This window comes from Botryllus schlosseri, chromosome 13 (genome assembly GCF_051294905.1).
Source record: "Botryllus schlosseri isolate E-star chromosome 13, Bs_hap1, whole genome shotgun sequence".
NCBI lineage: Eukaryota > Metazoa > Chordata > Ascidiacea > Stolidobranchia > Styelidae > Botryllus > Botryllus schlosseri.
This window is the reverse complement of record NC_137248.1, coordinates 18,734,789-18,751,189: the sequence shown is the minus strand read 5'-3', so window position 1 is coordinate 18,751,189 and position 16,401 is coordinate 18,734,789. Positions and strand designations below refer to the sequence as shown.

The following is a 16,401-nucleotide window of genomic DNA, read 5'->3' as shown; positions in this document are numbered from 1 at the left end:
GTTGGGTCTATAACCCTATGGGGGGCCCAAGACCAAAGTTTTGGGGGGGGCCTGACGAAGTGCTGTTACGGCCCTGGTTGCATTCACGTTTAAGTTGTCAGATCAAGGACTGCAGGGAACGTGCGTCTACCACTGCGAGTTAGATATTATCTACTAGCCACAACTTACGTGGAACTCAGGTTACAATTCTAGCAAGTTTATCAGGCGACATTACACCTTCTATAGTGTGAAAGGGGCTGACACGCTGATGAGTGCGGTTTTGATCCTGCTAAATATACTGTAGCAAGCTGCCATCTCCCTTCAAAATCATTTACTGCAAGTTTATTATAGTACACATTAGAAACGTGACGTCATGATTGTAGGTAGAGTCAATATCACAATACTGATACGTTCTAAAATAGCAAAAACAATAATGCGGGATTCCAGATAATATTAAAACAGGAGGCCAATCGTGTATCTATCGTTTCACTAATCCCAGTTTAAATTCTTCTTTCGGAGTCATGCCCAGCTTAAAAGTCATTTGCAAAGGTGGTTTCTGAAAAAAAAGTACCTCACCATAATACACGAGAAATTAGAGTAGTCGTTATCACTGCTAATAAGGAAAATAATCACTTGAACCAAGTTCCCCGGTAGGCCTCCTTGATGCAATAACTCATCAAGACCAACCGTGTCTAAAAGCCAGGGTTGTAATGACTCGAGTCATGACTCGACTCGAGTCAGACTCGAGTCACGAATTTTTTGTGACTCGACTTGACTCGAGTCATTTTCTTGAAAAGGGAAAATGACTCGACTCGACTCGAGTCAATATTCGGATTGACTCGACTTGTACTCGAGTCATTACGCATGACTCGACCCAAGTCATTGACTCGGCATATTCTATATGACTTGAAGATGAAGAAATTTGCGAATCGTACTGGCTAGATCAACGCATATGACGAATTCTGTCGATATCGCTATTTGTCTGATATCAGATATGCCGCCGTAAAAACAACAGAAAATGGCACATATAGTAGCCATGCATTGTACAAAATCATCCTGTGATGAAGAGGTAATACATCCTCCGCAATCAAAGTACTCGAGACTTTTCAATTATACAAGCAAACAATCGAAGCAAAGTTCAATTAGACGCAATGAAATGACTCAGATGGTCACGTACTTGGAAGAGACTGATAAAGCTCATGTGTAGATTTGAAGGCGATGATCCTTTGCATTATTGGGCGACCAGAAATAATGAGTATCCAATGCTCTTCAATGTGGTTCAAAAATGCTTGTCAATTCCTCTATCTAGTGCACCAGTGGAACGTGTTTCAGTAGACGTGGATTTATTCTAAGGCCATGCCGCTATAACATATATGAGGATCTCCTTTCCACTTTAGTATTTTTGAATTGTAACTCATCATTGATTTGATCTGCTGTCAGTGAAAACACACAATACACGCCATCCATTTGACGTTTTGTTATGCATGTGCACTGTGCACGTTGTGTGATGATTTGTGCAATAGGATTGTTAAAAATAACCTCTTATTTATTTTACTGTGTGGCTACTTGGTAAAATTGTTATGTTGCATAAAAAGAACACTGAATCTGGCTTAATTTTAAAAAGTAGAATCAATGATATGAGAGGAGAAAATTTTATATTTGAAAATAAAGAGAGTTTTTTTAGTGAGAAATTATTTCATATAACATAGGCCCAATTATATTATAATATATATAGGCTAATTATACGCTAGTAGTAAGCCGACTATTTTTTCATATCCAAACTATTCCAATCTAATAAATTCGCTTTTTCTAGTTGGAATTGAGCCAAATTTGCTATGAATCATATTTTTACACAATATAACAATATCATGAGGTGGCCGGTAAAATTCGAAAATCTCTATTTGTAGTTAATCCAAAATTTCCTCTCATATTTGTAACGCTCCGGCGGCTATTTCGGGAGCTGAGCAGGAAAGCTGACCTTTTTTTAGTCAACCACATGATAATGTGAAAGAAAAACTGTACGATTACATAAACATGCATCTGTGGATTCTCTATCAGCTGGTATCTAGATGTGAATTCGTTGGTTCTATATCAGATAGCATGTAGAATGAGTTCGTTGATTCTCTATAAGCTATAAGCTAATTCAGGATTGAAAACATGAGTTGAACATGACTTCAATACTGTGACTTGGACTCGACTCGAGTCATAACACTATGACTCGGACTTGACCCTTCAAACAGTGACTTGGACTCGGACTCGACTCGGTGATGAATTGAAAATGACTCGACTTGACTCGAGTCAAAACCACAAAAGTAAGATTGACTCGTGACTCGGAACAATGTGACTTGGTTACAACCCTGCTAAAAGCAGTTTCATTACAATTGCCACCTCATCCAAGGCGTAGCCTGGATGAATTTTTGTGTGATGAGACGGATATTTTAAATGATGTCACACCATGAAATATAACAGTGACGTATTGAAAACGAATGACTTAACACTGCCCAAGTCAAAAACTCAAGAGGTGCATTCGGGCCTTTAGCACCGTGGCTAGTGGTCACGACACTGTCCCGTGCCACTTCAAGCCTAATCTAATTGTAGTCGAGAAGTAATATTACTACAGTAGTATTGTACGGCGAAAAAAGTAGGCTATCCAAAAACCCAATCAGTTGTAGGGCTGTGCAATATCGAGTACCTGATGGAGTCTACTCCGAATGGGGTATTCGACTTCTACTAGCGCGGGTGTCACCAACACGCGGCCGCGAGGTCACATTTTGCGGCTCACGACCTGATTTTGAAATTTCAGAAGAACGGTTAGTGAAGTTTTTTGAAATGCCGAAATTGATTTCAGTTTAAACATATTGCTGTTGTTGTTCAAAGTAAGCTATTTTCCTGTGCCCTATATCACCATTTCCACTAGCGGATACGGCTTCGCCCCTTCGCCGATGGTAATATCATTCCATGGAGGAAGAATTTGCTGTTTTGAATTAGCATATTGCCTTGACTTGCAATGGTCAACCACTGCCAAGACCGAGACGCTTAGAAAGCATCTTCGGGCTCCCTGAAAGACCAATCATTACGAGCAGATAGTTTTCCAGCAAGTTCCGTGTCTAGCTAACCCTAATATCGATTCTTTGGCCCATGCTTTGATTTAGAAGATCAAGGACAAGATCCAGGGGTGGCCAATCCACGGCAGTAGAAGGAAAATTATGCGACCGTGGAGACTCAATTCGATTAGGATGTGTTGGCAGCCGTCAATATGCAAATTAATTTACGAATTGACTCCCTAATTAATCAGAGGTTTGAATTATTCTTGAGATTTTCTTCGCACAGCGCTCGGTTCCATGACAGTTGATTTTCGATTTTTATATAGAAGTGTCCTTTGTAATCTGAGCCCCACAGTTCATATGCAACAGTAGTGGAAGATGATGCGCCCCATAATAAAGAAATACCAATTTGTAATCGTGTTCCCTTATCACGAAGGAAATTTGTTTCTGGTAGACCGAAAATCCTGATGGGATGTTTGACACTTGGCCCATCCAAAGATGCAGCAATAACAACCTGCCTAAATTTTCGAAGACCCTCCTTGCATCAACTCTATCGCGATGAATCTGATCACATGGAATGAGAAAGGATAGTAATATGTGAAACTAAACTAATATTAGTGACGAAATTCACTCAGGAATATGAACAAATTGCTACGCTTGGCGCGACTAGTAAACGAATCGCCGTGTCTGTTCGTGAGATGACTACTCACGATTTCGGTGCGCATAGTAAGCAGATAAATATGAGTAAATAGATTAGTCCGGAGTTCACCGGCAATGGACATGGACAGTTTAAGGTAGGTATTTGGCCTCCAGTTAGTTCATTACGATTTTGCACTGGAATGCGGCAGTGGGCTACTCAAGTAATTCAAATGTGGCAGTGAATAGAGCAAAAAGGAAGAGTGTTGTCAAGTATCGTGCGCAGCTCATAGTTCAAAATATAATGAATTTCATCAATAAAATATTATTTCTTTTGTGGTAACTATGACCGTCGCCCATGTTAGAGAGCACAGCGCTGTACTGACATAGAATGATCAACACGTGGTTGTTAAACTGCGTTGCTTATTGTTATCTCGATATTGAAGTCATGTGGTCCATGGCCTCCACGAATTTTGCAAAGTGGCCCGCGACCCGTTTTGAGTTGGCGACCTCTGTACTAGCGTATCGCTCGGTTCTAATATGTACCTTTTATGCAACCACAAGCTCAATAATGCCAGTTCTATACCGCATAAAAGATAATTTGGTATTTATGCTACCACGCTTATTTCATTGAACCTTGTTAAATGCTACGGGTTGATCAGGACTTAGCAGAAATGACATTTCCATTAACGTAAGTAGCGTTGTCCAAAATTAGGACGTTGTGATAAGACTAATTGAGGTTTCAAAGTTTTCATGATGGGAAAAAGATATCAAACCTATATTTTGCCGTTGATAATATAACTCTTAGTGATAAAGTTTTAGTACTCAAACAATCACCCCTCGCTATTCGAGTCGAATCAGTCGAATTAATATTCGATTCGTATACTAGAACCATTTTGACAAGACCAATCAGTAATTAGCTCTTCAACTTCAAATAGTACTTGATTCATATCTCAGAACTAGAAACGTACCGGCGTCTCCATGCATGGTGCAAAGGAGTACTTATGCAGGATTTCACACATCGCGATTTTGATCTCCATTTCCGCAAACCTCAATCCGATGCAGTTCCGGGGTCCTGCACCAAACGGCTGGAACATCATGGAGTCGATCTGCGTCATATCTTCCATTCTGGCACATAACAATAAAATAATATTACTAACAGTAGCAAAAGTAACACAAGTACTTCTAAAGGAAATGACGTAGTTTATTTTTGTCCTTGATGTATGTTGCGGCATACACTCCGACTCACGATATACATACAAACGATCTGCGCATATGCAATATGCATACCCTGAGTGCATGGTGTGCATATGCCGCCGGACAACGAAGGTGCAGAAATAGCCTTGTACAGGCTTTCTAAGTCTTGCACCAATGCACCACCCCTCCATGCCATCCCAATGCATGAGCGCCAAGCAGGGAAGTCATGGATACCAGTGTTACTAATCAGGTCTTTGGTCTGACCCGGCCAGGGATCAAACCCACGACCTACCGATCAAGAAGCTTTAAGAAACCATTACGCTACTTTTTCAGAATACTCAATTTTGTTTTGCCTACTTGCACTGCTTACTCAAGTTGTTATGTTTTTCAACTATAGGGCAAAACTATTTACTTTTACATTTTGAATTTTGTAAAGAGAAAGTAGTATTGAGAGATGTTCATATCACCTTCATGAGTGAAATTCTCACATACGCCATCTCATCCGCATAAGCGGTGTCTTAAATAGCCTAGAAGTGGGCCGTGCTCCAAGTCGGCAGCTATACGGAATCAAAAATTTAGAAATATCGGCCTGGTGTAAATGGCCACTGTAATCAACAAACACCATGAATACAACAAACAAACCTACCTACCTATCTGGCTTGAATTCCCACGGATCCTCCCAGTACTCAGGGTCGTGAGCCAGAAAATACATGGGAAATTGAACAGCGACATCTTTTGGAATACGCAGGCCATTAACGACAGTGTCGTTTCTGCATACACGTGAGTTGCTGAAAATATATGCAATAAAATTCAAATACACCATCAAAGACTCGCATTCCGTGTCCTGGGCCATACGGTAAAAATAGCGAGGCATCCCAAAAGTGTCGAAAGAGTGAATAATTTGAAAAGACTCACACCAAAAACGCAGGATACAATCTCATCGTCTCATTTACGCACATATCAAGAAATTTGAGTCCCTTCACAGTCTCATAGTCAAAGCGTCCCTGCCAATGCGAAACATGACATAAATGTAGTTAACGGACAGTGACTTCAAGCAATACCTTGGTGCGATATGCTTCATCGATTTCAGCCTGCAGCCTGGTTTGTGTCTCGGGATGAAACGCCAAACTGTGAGACAAGTTTGTCATGACGTTTGCGGTGTTGTCAAAGCCGGCTCCGATCATGAGCATCGCATTTCCTATCAATTCTCTCCTTGTGAGTCCTGTATAGGTGTGGTTATACCAGTTATCTCAATGAAACGCAAACAACATTTCACACATAATCCGCTCTACTTTCACACAAACGCTGGGCTGCTGAAATCGTAATGAGACGCCAGGGTCCCAGGGATACTTAAAATTCAAGGCAATGACTTTCTGTTCAGGGCAGTGGTTCTTAACCTGGGGGTAATTTACCAATATTTGGGGGGTAATTCAAATTGACGTTTTTTATATACTTGAAGCGCTGCACTGAAATATTTTCAAACGCAAATATGGATGTAGGCTAAGATATATTTTTGCCAGCTTGTATATATTTCGTTTCGCTGAACACATCATGCCTGCTGTGATATCACAGTAACCACTAGTGATTACGAATAACTGGGCCGAATTCAGTTTAGTATAGTGCTATATAAGTCCAATTTATTTTGCAGTAGTGCTGATCATAATACGCATGCTGGCAAATTTAAAGACAGCTAAGCTTCACACCTAAAATGCCATAATAATATCGCAGAAATATAGTTGTTAGTATTGAAAGTGCAGTGGTCTCGTCTAGTCAGTAAAATCAAGTCGGACATCATAAAAATGCCTTCAAAGAAGGAGAGAAAGATATTGGCACATTTTGGGTTCGCCTTCAAAACAAATAACCAATCTTTGTCATAATAGCATTGAATCCTCATTTTTAGAGCAAAATGCCTCAAAAGGTGCCAAATTTTGGCCTAAAAGATAGACGACGGGTTACACGGGAGTCAAATCTGAGAAATGATCTTTTTTAGTCAACATCGATAATACAAGGTGAAAGGGGGTATTTCGGGACTCAAATTGGAGACTGACCTTTTTTTAGTCAACACAACAGAACTATACTTTAATACGTTAAGAGGGGGAAATTCGAGAGTCGTGCCAGAGTGTGGCCTTTTTTTAGTCAACACAACAAGATTTCCAGTAAATATTTCAAAATCAGCTGTATTCAATTTCGGTAAACCAACAACTTTTATGATTTGATAAATGTGTCCTCCTTTCCCGATTCCAAAATATGGCAACCCCAATTTTAATGAACACGTTCATCGTGACATCACGGAGTCCAGTTTCGAATCACACACGACGATTACTCATGTAGTCATTCAACGTTTGTCACAAAGATGCATCTTGTTTTAGAACTGTCAATAGCGATTGACACATTTTGTCAAAATTTACTCCTTCAAACCACTTACTCTGGAGTATGTCGCAGACATTCGATTTTCTGCTTCTACTTGAGGTAGTTTCGTTATGCCTTGAAATCCAATATTTTACTGGTAATTGAGTAGACATATACAACATAATCACTCCCCCTTCTACTCGGGACCTTACAACAATAGGGTTACAATACGTCCGCCTTAAGAAGGATTTGTCCTCCTTTTTCAAGAAATCGAAAATGTCCTCTGAGGACGCCACAGCGTACTTTTTTCGGAAATTTGTCCTTCATAGCGCTGAGAGGCAGGCGACTTCAAACGGACACCAAAAGAATAAAAAATGCCTCAAATGAAGCGAAGTCTGGATTTCGACAGCAGTGACGGCAAGATTTTTCGGGAGTCGAGTTTGAAAAATGTCCTTTCTTATTTTAGTAAACACCAGTATTTCCCACGAAAATTTTCAAAATAATCGTTTTCAAGTCCAAAAGTGTCCTCTTTTCCGGATCTCGAAATATGGCAACCCTACCAAAAATGGCTACCTCGGCTACCTCTTGTGGTTTTTCAGTTCTGTCATCATGTATTTTCGACACATCTTGCGAATATCTACTTCTAACACTCTCCCGCGGAAATAATTTGTCGTTGCTTCTACTCCACGATTAGATTCTGTGATTATTTCGACCCCCCGCCTTCCGCGCCTCGAGTCAAACTCTCGCAGTAGTAGCGAACCATACCCATATTTATAGGGCGTACACCTAAAAAATCAAAGCTTAAATTGGCAGCTATATCCAGTTGTTGCCTAAAAAGCTTCCCGTGGGTGAGTGCTGAAAATGAGACGAAAAAGTCGTTATTCAAAAATATAGACTGGTTTTATAATTGTAGTTTAAACATGGTCTGTCATGAACCCATTACTACTAGTCTGCGGATCCCAAGGGGTTCATGGACCCCAGGCTGAAAATGCAAAAAGCAATTAAAATGGTAATATAAATCACCTTTCGTGGATTCCTCTGTTATTTCGCTTTCCGGTACTTCGGCATCCAGCATAAGCTGCAAGAGGTCCACGTGATGCTTATCCTATCATTAAATAATGATTGTGAAATGTGAATTGACATATTTATAACCATGATTGCAGCCTTACCCCTTTGAGTCTGTCTTCTATGACGGCGTTAGTAAAATTCCGTACATATTGCAGAGATTTCGCTGGAAACAGGCCATATCCAAGTTTTTCAAATACATGCTCCAACGGAGGGAATAACACTGAAAAGAAAACGATTTTGCGATCTAGTCATATAACTGGGAGAGTGTTCATATTTCAGGTAAGTCGCCAAGACGAACATTTGTTAACGATCTCCGTAAACATCAGAGCTACCATTGCAGGTTACTCATGCAGTCAATTTTTAATGCTAAAAAAATACCAATAGACAGAAAAATTCATTGTTTAAACCAGGGGCGATTACATCAAACAATGTGCAAATCCAAATTTTGCTGTGAACAGAAACCAGTCAAAGATTTATTTCAAAATTCAATAATCGACAGCAAATTTTTAATAAACGCAAACATCAACACCGCAGCAGCGATGATTAGCAGCGCACATGGTAAGACATACTACAAGAGTCGCAGAAGTGTGATGGCATTTATTAATTTATGAAGGAATCTGATGAAATTCAGTCATAATTAGGGCAAGTTTTTGTTGCAGTTAAATCCGTGGAAAGTTGCATTTTCATGAAAAATCGAAAAAATTGCAAAATGTTGCAAAAAGTTGCATGAAAAAAATGGACAAAAGTTGCAAAAAGTTGCAATATAAAATTCCTTCAAACAGCTTAAAACAGCATTCTAGATATCTTACGAGTAGGCCTATTTGGGAAGCTGCCGGAAGCTGTAAAAAAAAGTTGCAAAAGTTGCAAAAACTTGCCCTAGTCATAATTAAATGCGGCCTGCTCCGATAAACGCCCCGCACAGGAAATCCATGATCTCAACTTTCTATTTTAGTTTACGTGATGAAAATATCATCATTGATCGTTGTTGATGACTTCGTTGAAGTACATCCGTTCGAAAGCAGGTCGATATATTGATGCTAGAGCCGCAGCTGTCACTACCTTTACGTAGATGATATTCATTGTCAAATATACCGAGACCGACCGGACCTTCATTAGAGTGTACAGTTTAGCGTTTCGGGTATCACTTTCGCAGTTTTATTGTAACCTGACCTGGATTCAGGAACAGATGTCAAGGTCCGAAAAGAGATCGTACTTTTCAGTTGGCGGCGACTATAAAAATTTATGGAACGCTTGCAGCACTTACGAGTGAAGAAAAGTTGCTTTTAGAAATTTGTCATGTGTTTTATTGCTAGTTGATATGACCATAAAAGACTGAAACGAGGTAACCTTGTTGACAAACATACACACATTTTGCCGTCAATTGCAAGCAGTCTCTATTGTTTAGATATCATCATTTCAGTGAAGACAAAAAACACGTTCACTTGGCCATGAAGATGCAAATGGCCTAGTAATTTTGTTAATTTTACACCGATCATGGAATAGGATTTGGAAGCAAACAGCCAAAAAACCTATATATTTTTTGTGGGAACAGCATTTGAATAAACGAGTCGTTTCGCAAATCAATAACTTCTTCTGCATTAAAAATAGCTTGATTCTTAATTCTTGCATACAAATAGCTTTTAAACTTTACCCCTCTAAAGTTGTTAACAGTCAATCATGGGATGCTTCAGTACAGACATGGTAGTGATGATATGCAGAACGGTTTCTTGTAAATGAGTTGATTCTAATGTAGCAAGCAATCATGGTAGGCCTATGTCAAATTATCCTACTCTATCGGCAATGTCAAAATTTGTTTAACCATCTCATGTGCTTATTTATGAGCTGTTGAAGCAGAAGCAGTTTTAGGGATTTTTAGTCGCATTTGCTTGACTGCATGCCTTATTCCAGCTATTGAAGCACTTCTTTTGGAAAATCACAAAAAGATTTGCTACTCACTGCTTGTAAATCCAACGGCACCAAAAAATCCTCTTGTAAAGAGATTTCGGACTTCCTTAGTGAGCCGCGTGTCTACACCATCCGATGTTTGAGTGTTGACTTTTGTGCCGAGAGCAGACGAGACAATGGCGTCCAAAGAAAGATTTGAGTATAGCCTTGGAAATGTAAAACCAATGCATGAGTCTTCGAGCAAGGAATCTTCTGATAATTCCATGTACTCTTTTTGATTCCCTACATTGCATACTTATTTACCTATACTTACTTACTTATTTGTTCTCTGAAGAGTCGCTTAAACCTCATTGTCAATAGATCTGTCTAAGTGTAAAATCTTGCCCACAACTTCACATGGACTGTTATTTCAACTTGAAGTATTTCAATCATATTGGATTATGTTTTGAGGTCGAGTTTATGGCAGAAGGTTGGATTACCTCATGGGGATTCTCATGTTTACTGATCCTCATTTATCTTGGCGAATTTATATAAATGTTGGCGACCACATTGGTACCAACATGTTAAGTAACTAGAAAATGACGCAGACTGAAAAATTTAAGAAGCTAACAACATGGTTCTATTTCTGACTAAGTTGTTCTGCTTGGCAAGCAGACTCCAGTTGGCAGTCCTTTTGACATTCTCCCATCTTTCCAGCATATTATATTGTGTTGTCTGTTTGCTTATGTACTGCATTATATATATGCATCTTGAGCGGATAAAAATAGCACCACTGATCATGATTGTTTGAAAACCTTGGTGGGACAATAATTATAATACTATCTAATAAATATTTTCATTAGAGGAATACCCACTTTTTTACTGAAAATTCCTTCTTATCTTGCCAAATCTCGTCCAGCACTTTCAATGTTTGTTCCACGCACTCTCGAATAATGATCGTTGTTTGCTTTATTTTAGAAACAGAAAAGGTTGGGGACAGAGCAGATCTGAACAGAATGCCACATTTTAATTGAAATTAATATTTTAATTTCTGAATCCACAGTACAGTAATGCTGTAAAAAGGGTTAACGTTTCTGGGCAACAGATGTACATAACAAGGATGAAACCCATAGGCGCCAGACGTAGGTATGCTAAGTATGCCACGCTTACCAAGTAATTTTTACCCCGCAATTCTGCTATGTACTGCCTAAACTAGCTGGTGAATTGTGCGATTTAGTAATAAGAAATTTTATTTGTTTACATTCTGGTGCTAAGCGAGCAAATAAGAAACACATTTATCTAACATGTGTAATTAGAAGACGTGACGCGAGATGAAAAGACCGCGACTTTGATATCAAAGATGTCGATTTTCAACAATTCTGCCACACTCTAACGTCACCCCTTTTTGACATCATCAAACCCGCATAGCTAAAGAAAATTAGCCTCCGGCGTCTATGATGAACCCCCTTCCATATTTTCAAGAAGCCTGCACAAATATCTGCCACTGGCAAACCTATCATTCATGTCATTGACTCTTATATTCTAGTTGATGAAACCGTTTTCCAGTTCAAATGCCAACAAACCTAGTTCGTTTCCATTTTGCACCTTTACTTGGTAGTAGCGCTTCGTTCATATCCTCTCCGTTGAGTTTGGTGAGTAGTTTCTGCAACATATGAATATAATTGAGATACTTAATAGTATTCGAAAGTGCTCACAGTACTGTAGCCACCTATAATGGGGAAAGTGGTAGTTGATGTAGTTGATATACATCAACTTTCGTTAGGCTGTAAATATGTTCAGGTTATTTATTATTAGCTTGCAATAAAGAAATAAAAACGCTTATACTGTGCATTGTGTGCGATTTATTAGTAGTCTTTTCACTCAACATGCATGACAATATTGTGGGGGGGAGGGGGCTTCTCAATTAGTAGTGGTTTAAAATCATTGTAGTAACCTGTGGTAGTTTCTGTCGTTCTGAATGAGTCTCAACCTCACAAAATGTATGGCATAGTTAATGACAGCTGAATAAAACTTCAAAAAAGATTTCCAATCATAATACAGTGGCTCTCATATCCAGTCATTGTAACACTGTTTCTACATACAAGACACAGGTACTTTCCGCTTGCAGTCGAACTGTGTATATTAAATGCTAACTACGGTAAATCGAGGCAAATATTACACAGTAATTCTTCACTTTTAAGGTGATGATGAAGCACAGGGGTTTGTTTTGCGCAAGTATGATAAAAACTTCACTTACAGTCCTTTCTGGAAAAGAATGAAATTCCTTGGTGTAGATTTTCCTCATTATTTCCGTGTCAAAAATGGTAATCGCCGGCTCCAGGCCGATGTAAGTGCTGAAACAAACATATTAATAAGCATGATTGTTCAATGTTAATGTTCACAAACAAGAAAGAAAGACACTAAGTTAACTAGGTAATGAATACCGGTGATGCAGGCACAATATATGTATGATATCAAAATAGAGACAGTTGTCAGTGTGCCACGTGCCCCAATATTCCAAGTGGAAATATTCAGCACCGTAACGGAATGTCGCCCAGAATAGACTCGCTTACGAGCCGGTAATTTACCCGCTACGACAATGTCAGGTCATGGAGCTCAATTGTCAATCAACATCAGATGACGGATGATGGCCAATTTATAACTGTAATCAACGATATTTGTCGGAGTATGTGCATCGCACGCCATTCCTATACCTTACCAACAGGATGAGAGCTTCAGTAATTTCACTAATATTCACAATTAGCACATTATAGGCCCTACAATACCACTAAACAACGAATGAAACAAATCTCAATCGTAAATTACGGCTAGTGATAGTGGATAAGATAATAATATGTGTGAAACTGGATGATCAAGAGCAATTTAATACTTGTAAAAGTAACGGCTGTGATGCTGAGCTTTCAGGAAAATGGTTTTATTGGAAAAGTGAAATTAAAATAATGTCAGAATAAAAGAAAAATAGAATATACCAGAAATAGTTATGCAACATACTGGCATGCGCCACAATAACAACCCACTGTTTGGATCAACACATACATCGACGGCAACATAGTTTAAGATCAAATAAACTCATCTAAGAAGAATCAACTTATACGGCCTAAAATTGGGCTAATGGGCCGACCTATTTTCCTCAAAATTTGAATATAGGCTCCGATGTAGGCATATTTGCCAACCAGCATCAGTATGAAGGATGAAAATAGGATGCTAATAAGGTGCTGTATACTTGGCCTTTTGTACTCACAACACTGAGAAGTATGATCAACTTCAAAGGGACATCTTACACTTTTTTCCTGCTGCATTAATTACCGAATCACTACACAAACAGCTCACAAAGATTCCAAGTGCTATCCACATGCACGTCAGTTTATAGTAAACACTCACCCATAAATTGGTCCGAGTCTTTTCTTTTGTTCAGCAAATGAATCAGAAAACGACCCCTGCAAGAAATCTCAATAATAATCTATTCATGAATCATATGACAATAAATTATGAATAAACCATCTTTAATCATGTGGATTATAATGATCATGAAAATATATCCATAGAGATGAAATACTGATATATGAATTGTATCAGCGACGCCACAACCTGAGCCTTGCACACCTCATCTTTTATAACCGGGAGATTGCAGTTGTATAACTACTGTGACCATAATTATCAATAACTGATTCAATGTATAAATTACTATTACTTCATACTTATACATATTAATGTCTCAGGCAGAGCGTGTGAGCCGGTGATCGTAATATCTCATACTGCATACACATTTCAAATTTCCAATTGCTATTGATTTTCGCAGGAGCGAATTGAACAGTTTATAAGTCAAACAGTTCGGTGCAGAATATCATAGCTTGCCATTTATCTCGAATATATCATTGTTTACGATAAAGTACCTGTCTCACCTCATTAAAAAATCCTCTCATGTGACCAAGATTCCAAATTGATGGCGGATCATGTGGTATTCCATTTATCTTGAAATATTGCCACTTTCGGTGAATGTAATATCTGAAATATAAGGCAAAAGATCTTTGAAGAGAAAAGAACTATCCGAATTATCAACAGCAATATAACTTACCTGAGCAAACACAAAGTGGATATGAATATAATAAGCAATTCGAAGGATAAGAAAGGTGAATCAGGCATTGAAATCATCATAATTTTATCTCAAGGTTTACTACAAAAATAGGATGGTGTATCCTCATTACAGTGTCTGAGTAACAGATTTGACAGTCGTTTTCATGCTTTCCTGTCATCTCACATTGTGATTTCCAGGGGGGAAATTCAATAAACGAATGATTTAATTGCAAAAAAAGCAATCCGTTGGGTTGTGAAATTTCTTCTCCGTCCCACTGTAAATGACCTGATGGTACGCTGCACTATGTAATACTGAAACTCAAAAGCACCACACACATCCGCGCACCAGATACCGACTGCATAGTGCAGGGGTTCTCAACTTCCCTTGTATAACGGGCCGCATTTTAACATCAGAAGACGCTGCGGGCCGCAGAACAATCTTCACATGTATTTGTGGGCGAATGTTAAATGTAGGCTACTGTAGCCTATTTACCACTCGTATACGGGCATTTAGCACGTTTTTATGCATTGTAATGGACAGCGTTATAGTAGGTTTGCAGCTGCTTGTTGTGAGACGATGTATCTTCTAGCGGCACAAGTAAATCCCTTCATTGAACGTGCATTGCATTCGTTGCTATGTTGGTATTTGCAACTTCAAACCATTCCAACAGAGAACCCAACTCTCTGTTTCAATGCGTGAGCGAGCAAGTACAAAATCACGGTGACTTTTGCGTTACGGAGGCCATTAGCACATTGAGCTGTTAGTGATATGAGAAGAAGTATGGTGTTCCGGGCCATTTCCGAGCCAACCAATCAACCATTCTTCTTTCCTTCAATGCCTGGGGCCCTGCAGCAATAGCTACAGAAGTCAGCTTTGTCCGGTTTATATTTTTCGCTGGTCCCCTCCCTACGTTTGCCCAGCCAGCATTTCCTCTACATACATGTCCATTGTCCACTCTGATAAATTTCAACCAGATAATTAGTTATGCTATGTCGGCGGATTCGACCAAGGCTGATTTAAAGTAGTCTATGCGGCAACTGTTTTGGACACATCGCTCTTTTTGATAGGGAAAAATTTCGTGCCCCCTTATCGTCAAATCGTTAAAAGGACTACTTCTACTTCTTCTTCTACTTAAGTAGCTTTACTTGACTACTTTGACCGACTCTGGGCATAAGATATGTCTCTTTGGCAAAAATTTTGTACCTAATTTAACAATATCACAGCAACTTGTTAATACAATTTCATAACGTCCAGATTATATCTTCTCTTTTGCGTTACGGAGGCCATTAGCACATTGAGCTGTGAGTGATATGAGAAGAAGTATGGTGTTCCGGGCCATTTCCGAGCCAACCAATCAACCATTCTTCTTTCCTTCAATGCCTGGGGCCCTGCAGCAATAGCTACAGAAGTCAGCTTTGTCCGGTTTATATTTTTCGCTGGTCCCCTCCCTACGTTTGCCCAGCCAGCATTTCCTCTACATACATGTCCATTGTCCACTCTGATAAATTTCAACCAGATAATTAGTTATGCTATGTCAGCGGATTCGACCAAGGCTGATTTAAAGTAGTCTATGCGGCAACTGTTTTGGACACATCGCTCTTTTTGATAGGGAAAAATTTCGTGCCCCCTTATCGTCAAATCGTTAAAAGGACTACTTCTACTTCTTCTTCTTATCGTCATGTCACAAAATGCAACCAGAATGCTAGCAATACCAACGGCTAGTTTGGTGGCATGGAAGGTTATGGCTGTTGATGAGAGAATTCCCAAATATGAAATTCGGACTATACACAGATCAATAATTAAGAACTGGAGATAAATTGCGCGCAGCGCAAATTTTTCTTAGTTGACTGCAGCTTCGCGCCCTCCTCAGATGCTTTCAGGCCCCAAGGGGGCCCGCCCCCAGTTTGAGAACCACTGCTTTCAATAATGAGTAATGAAACGAAACAGAGACGGTGCAATAAAAGAGCCGAGTATCTAAATCAATCTGTAACAATACCGTGTCAGTAGTAATTGCGTTTATAATGAAAGATGTCGCGGGCCGCAAAATAAACGTCTGCGGGCCGCATGCGGCCCGCGGGCCGCGGGTTGAGAACCCCTGGCATAGTGTATAGCAACTCCACTCCAGCCGAGTCTTCGCGTATTTATAAA

At 39.4% G+C, this 16,401-nt stretch overlaps 1 protein-coding gene across 3 annotated transcripts; it reads right to left on the bottom strand.

The window, feature by feature from the left end:
- Window positions 1-306: 306 nt before the first annotated feature.
- Window positions 307-14,614, bottom strand: LOC145453811 (cytochrome P450 3A31-like). Of its 3 annotated transcripts, none has more exons than XM_080331797.1 (14): window positions 14,254-14,609; window positions 14,081-14,183; window positions 13,560-13,615; window positions 12,415-12,511; window positions 11,741-11,820; window positions 11,033-11,164; window positions 10,230-10,384; window positions 8,375-8,493; window positions 8,229-8,310; window positions 5,918-6,078; window positions 5,772-5,860; window positions 5,507-5,644; window positions 4,631-4,787; window positions 307-535 (listed from the first exon to the last, which is right to left on the bottom strand). In XM_080331797.1, the coding sequence occupies exons 1-14, from the start codon at window positions 14,331-14,333 to the stop codon at window positions 458-460; spliced, it is 1,527 nt and encodes a 508-aa protein (XP_080187923.1). In that variant the 5' UTR covers window positions 14,334-14,609; the 3' UTR covers window positions 307-457. The 3 variants fall into 3 exon arrangements, with proteins under 3 accessions (XP_080187923.1, XP_080187922.1, XP_080187924.1); XM_080331796.1 differs by lacking the exon at window positions 307-535 and adding an exon at window positions 2,970-3,587 and having other exon boundaries at window positions 14,254-14,614; XM_080331798.1 differs by lacking the exon at window positions 307-535 and having other exon boundaries at window positions 4,687-4,787; window positions 5,503-5,644; window positions 14,254-14,613.
- Window positions 14,615-16,401: the final 1,787 nt, after the last annotated feature.

What these genes read in the sequence shown, in the direction of transcription:
- LOC145453811 (XM_080331796.1), bottom strand. Translation starts at nt 14,333, where the DNA reads ATGATGATTTCAATGCCTGATTCACCTTTCTTATCCTTCGAATTGCTT. An exon ending in TGAGAGGATTTTTTAATGAG is followed by an intron (nt 13,616 to 14,080) that starts GTGAGACAGGTA and finishes GATTTCTTGCAG; the next exon opens with GGGTCGTTTTCTGATTCATT. An exon ending in ATTCTTTTCCAGAAAGGACT is followed by an intron (nt 11,821 to 12,414) that starts GTAAGTGAAGTT and finishes CATATGTTGCAG; the next exon opens with AAACTACTCACCAAACTCAA.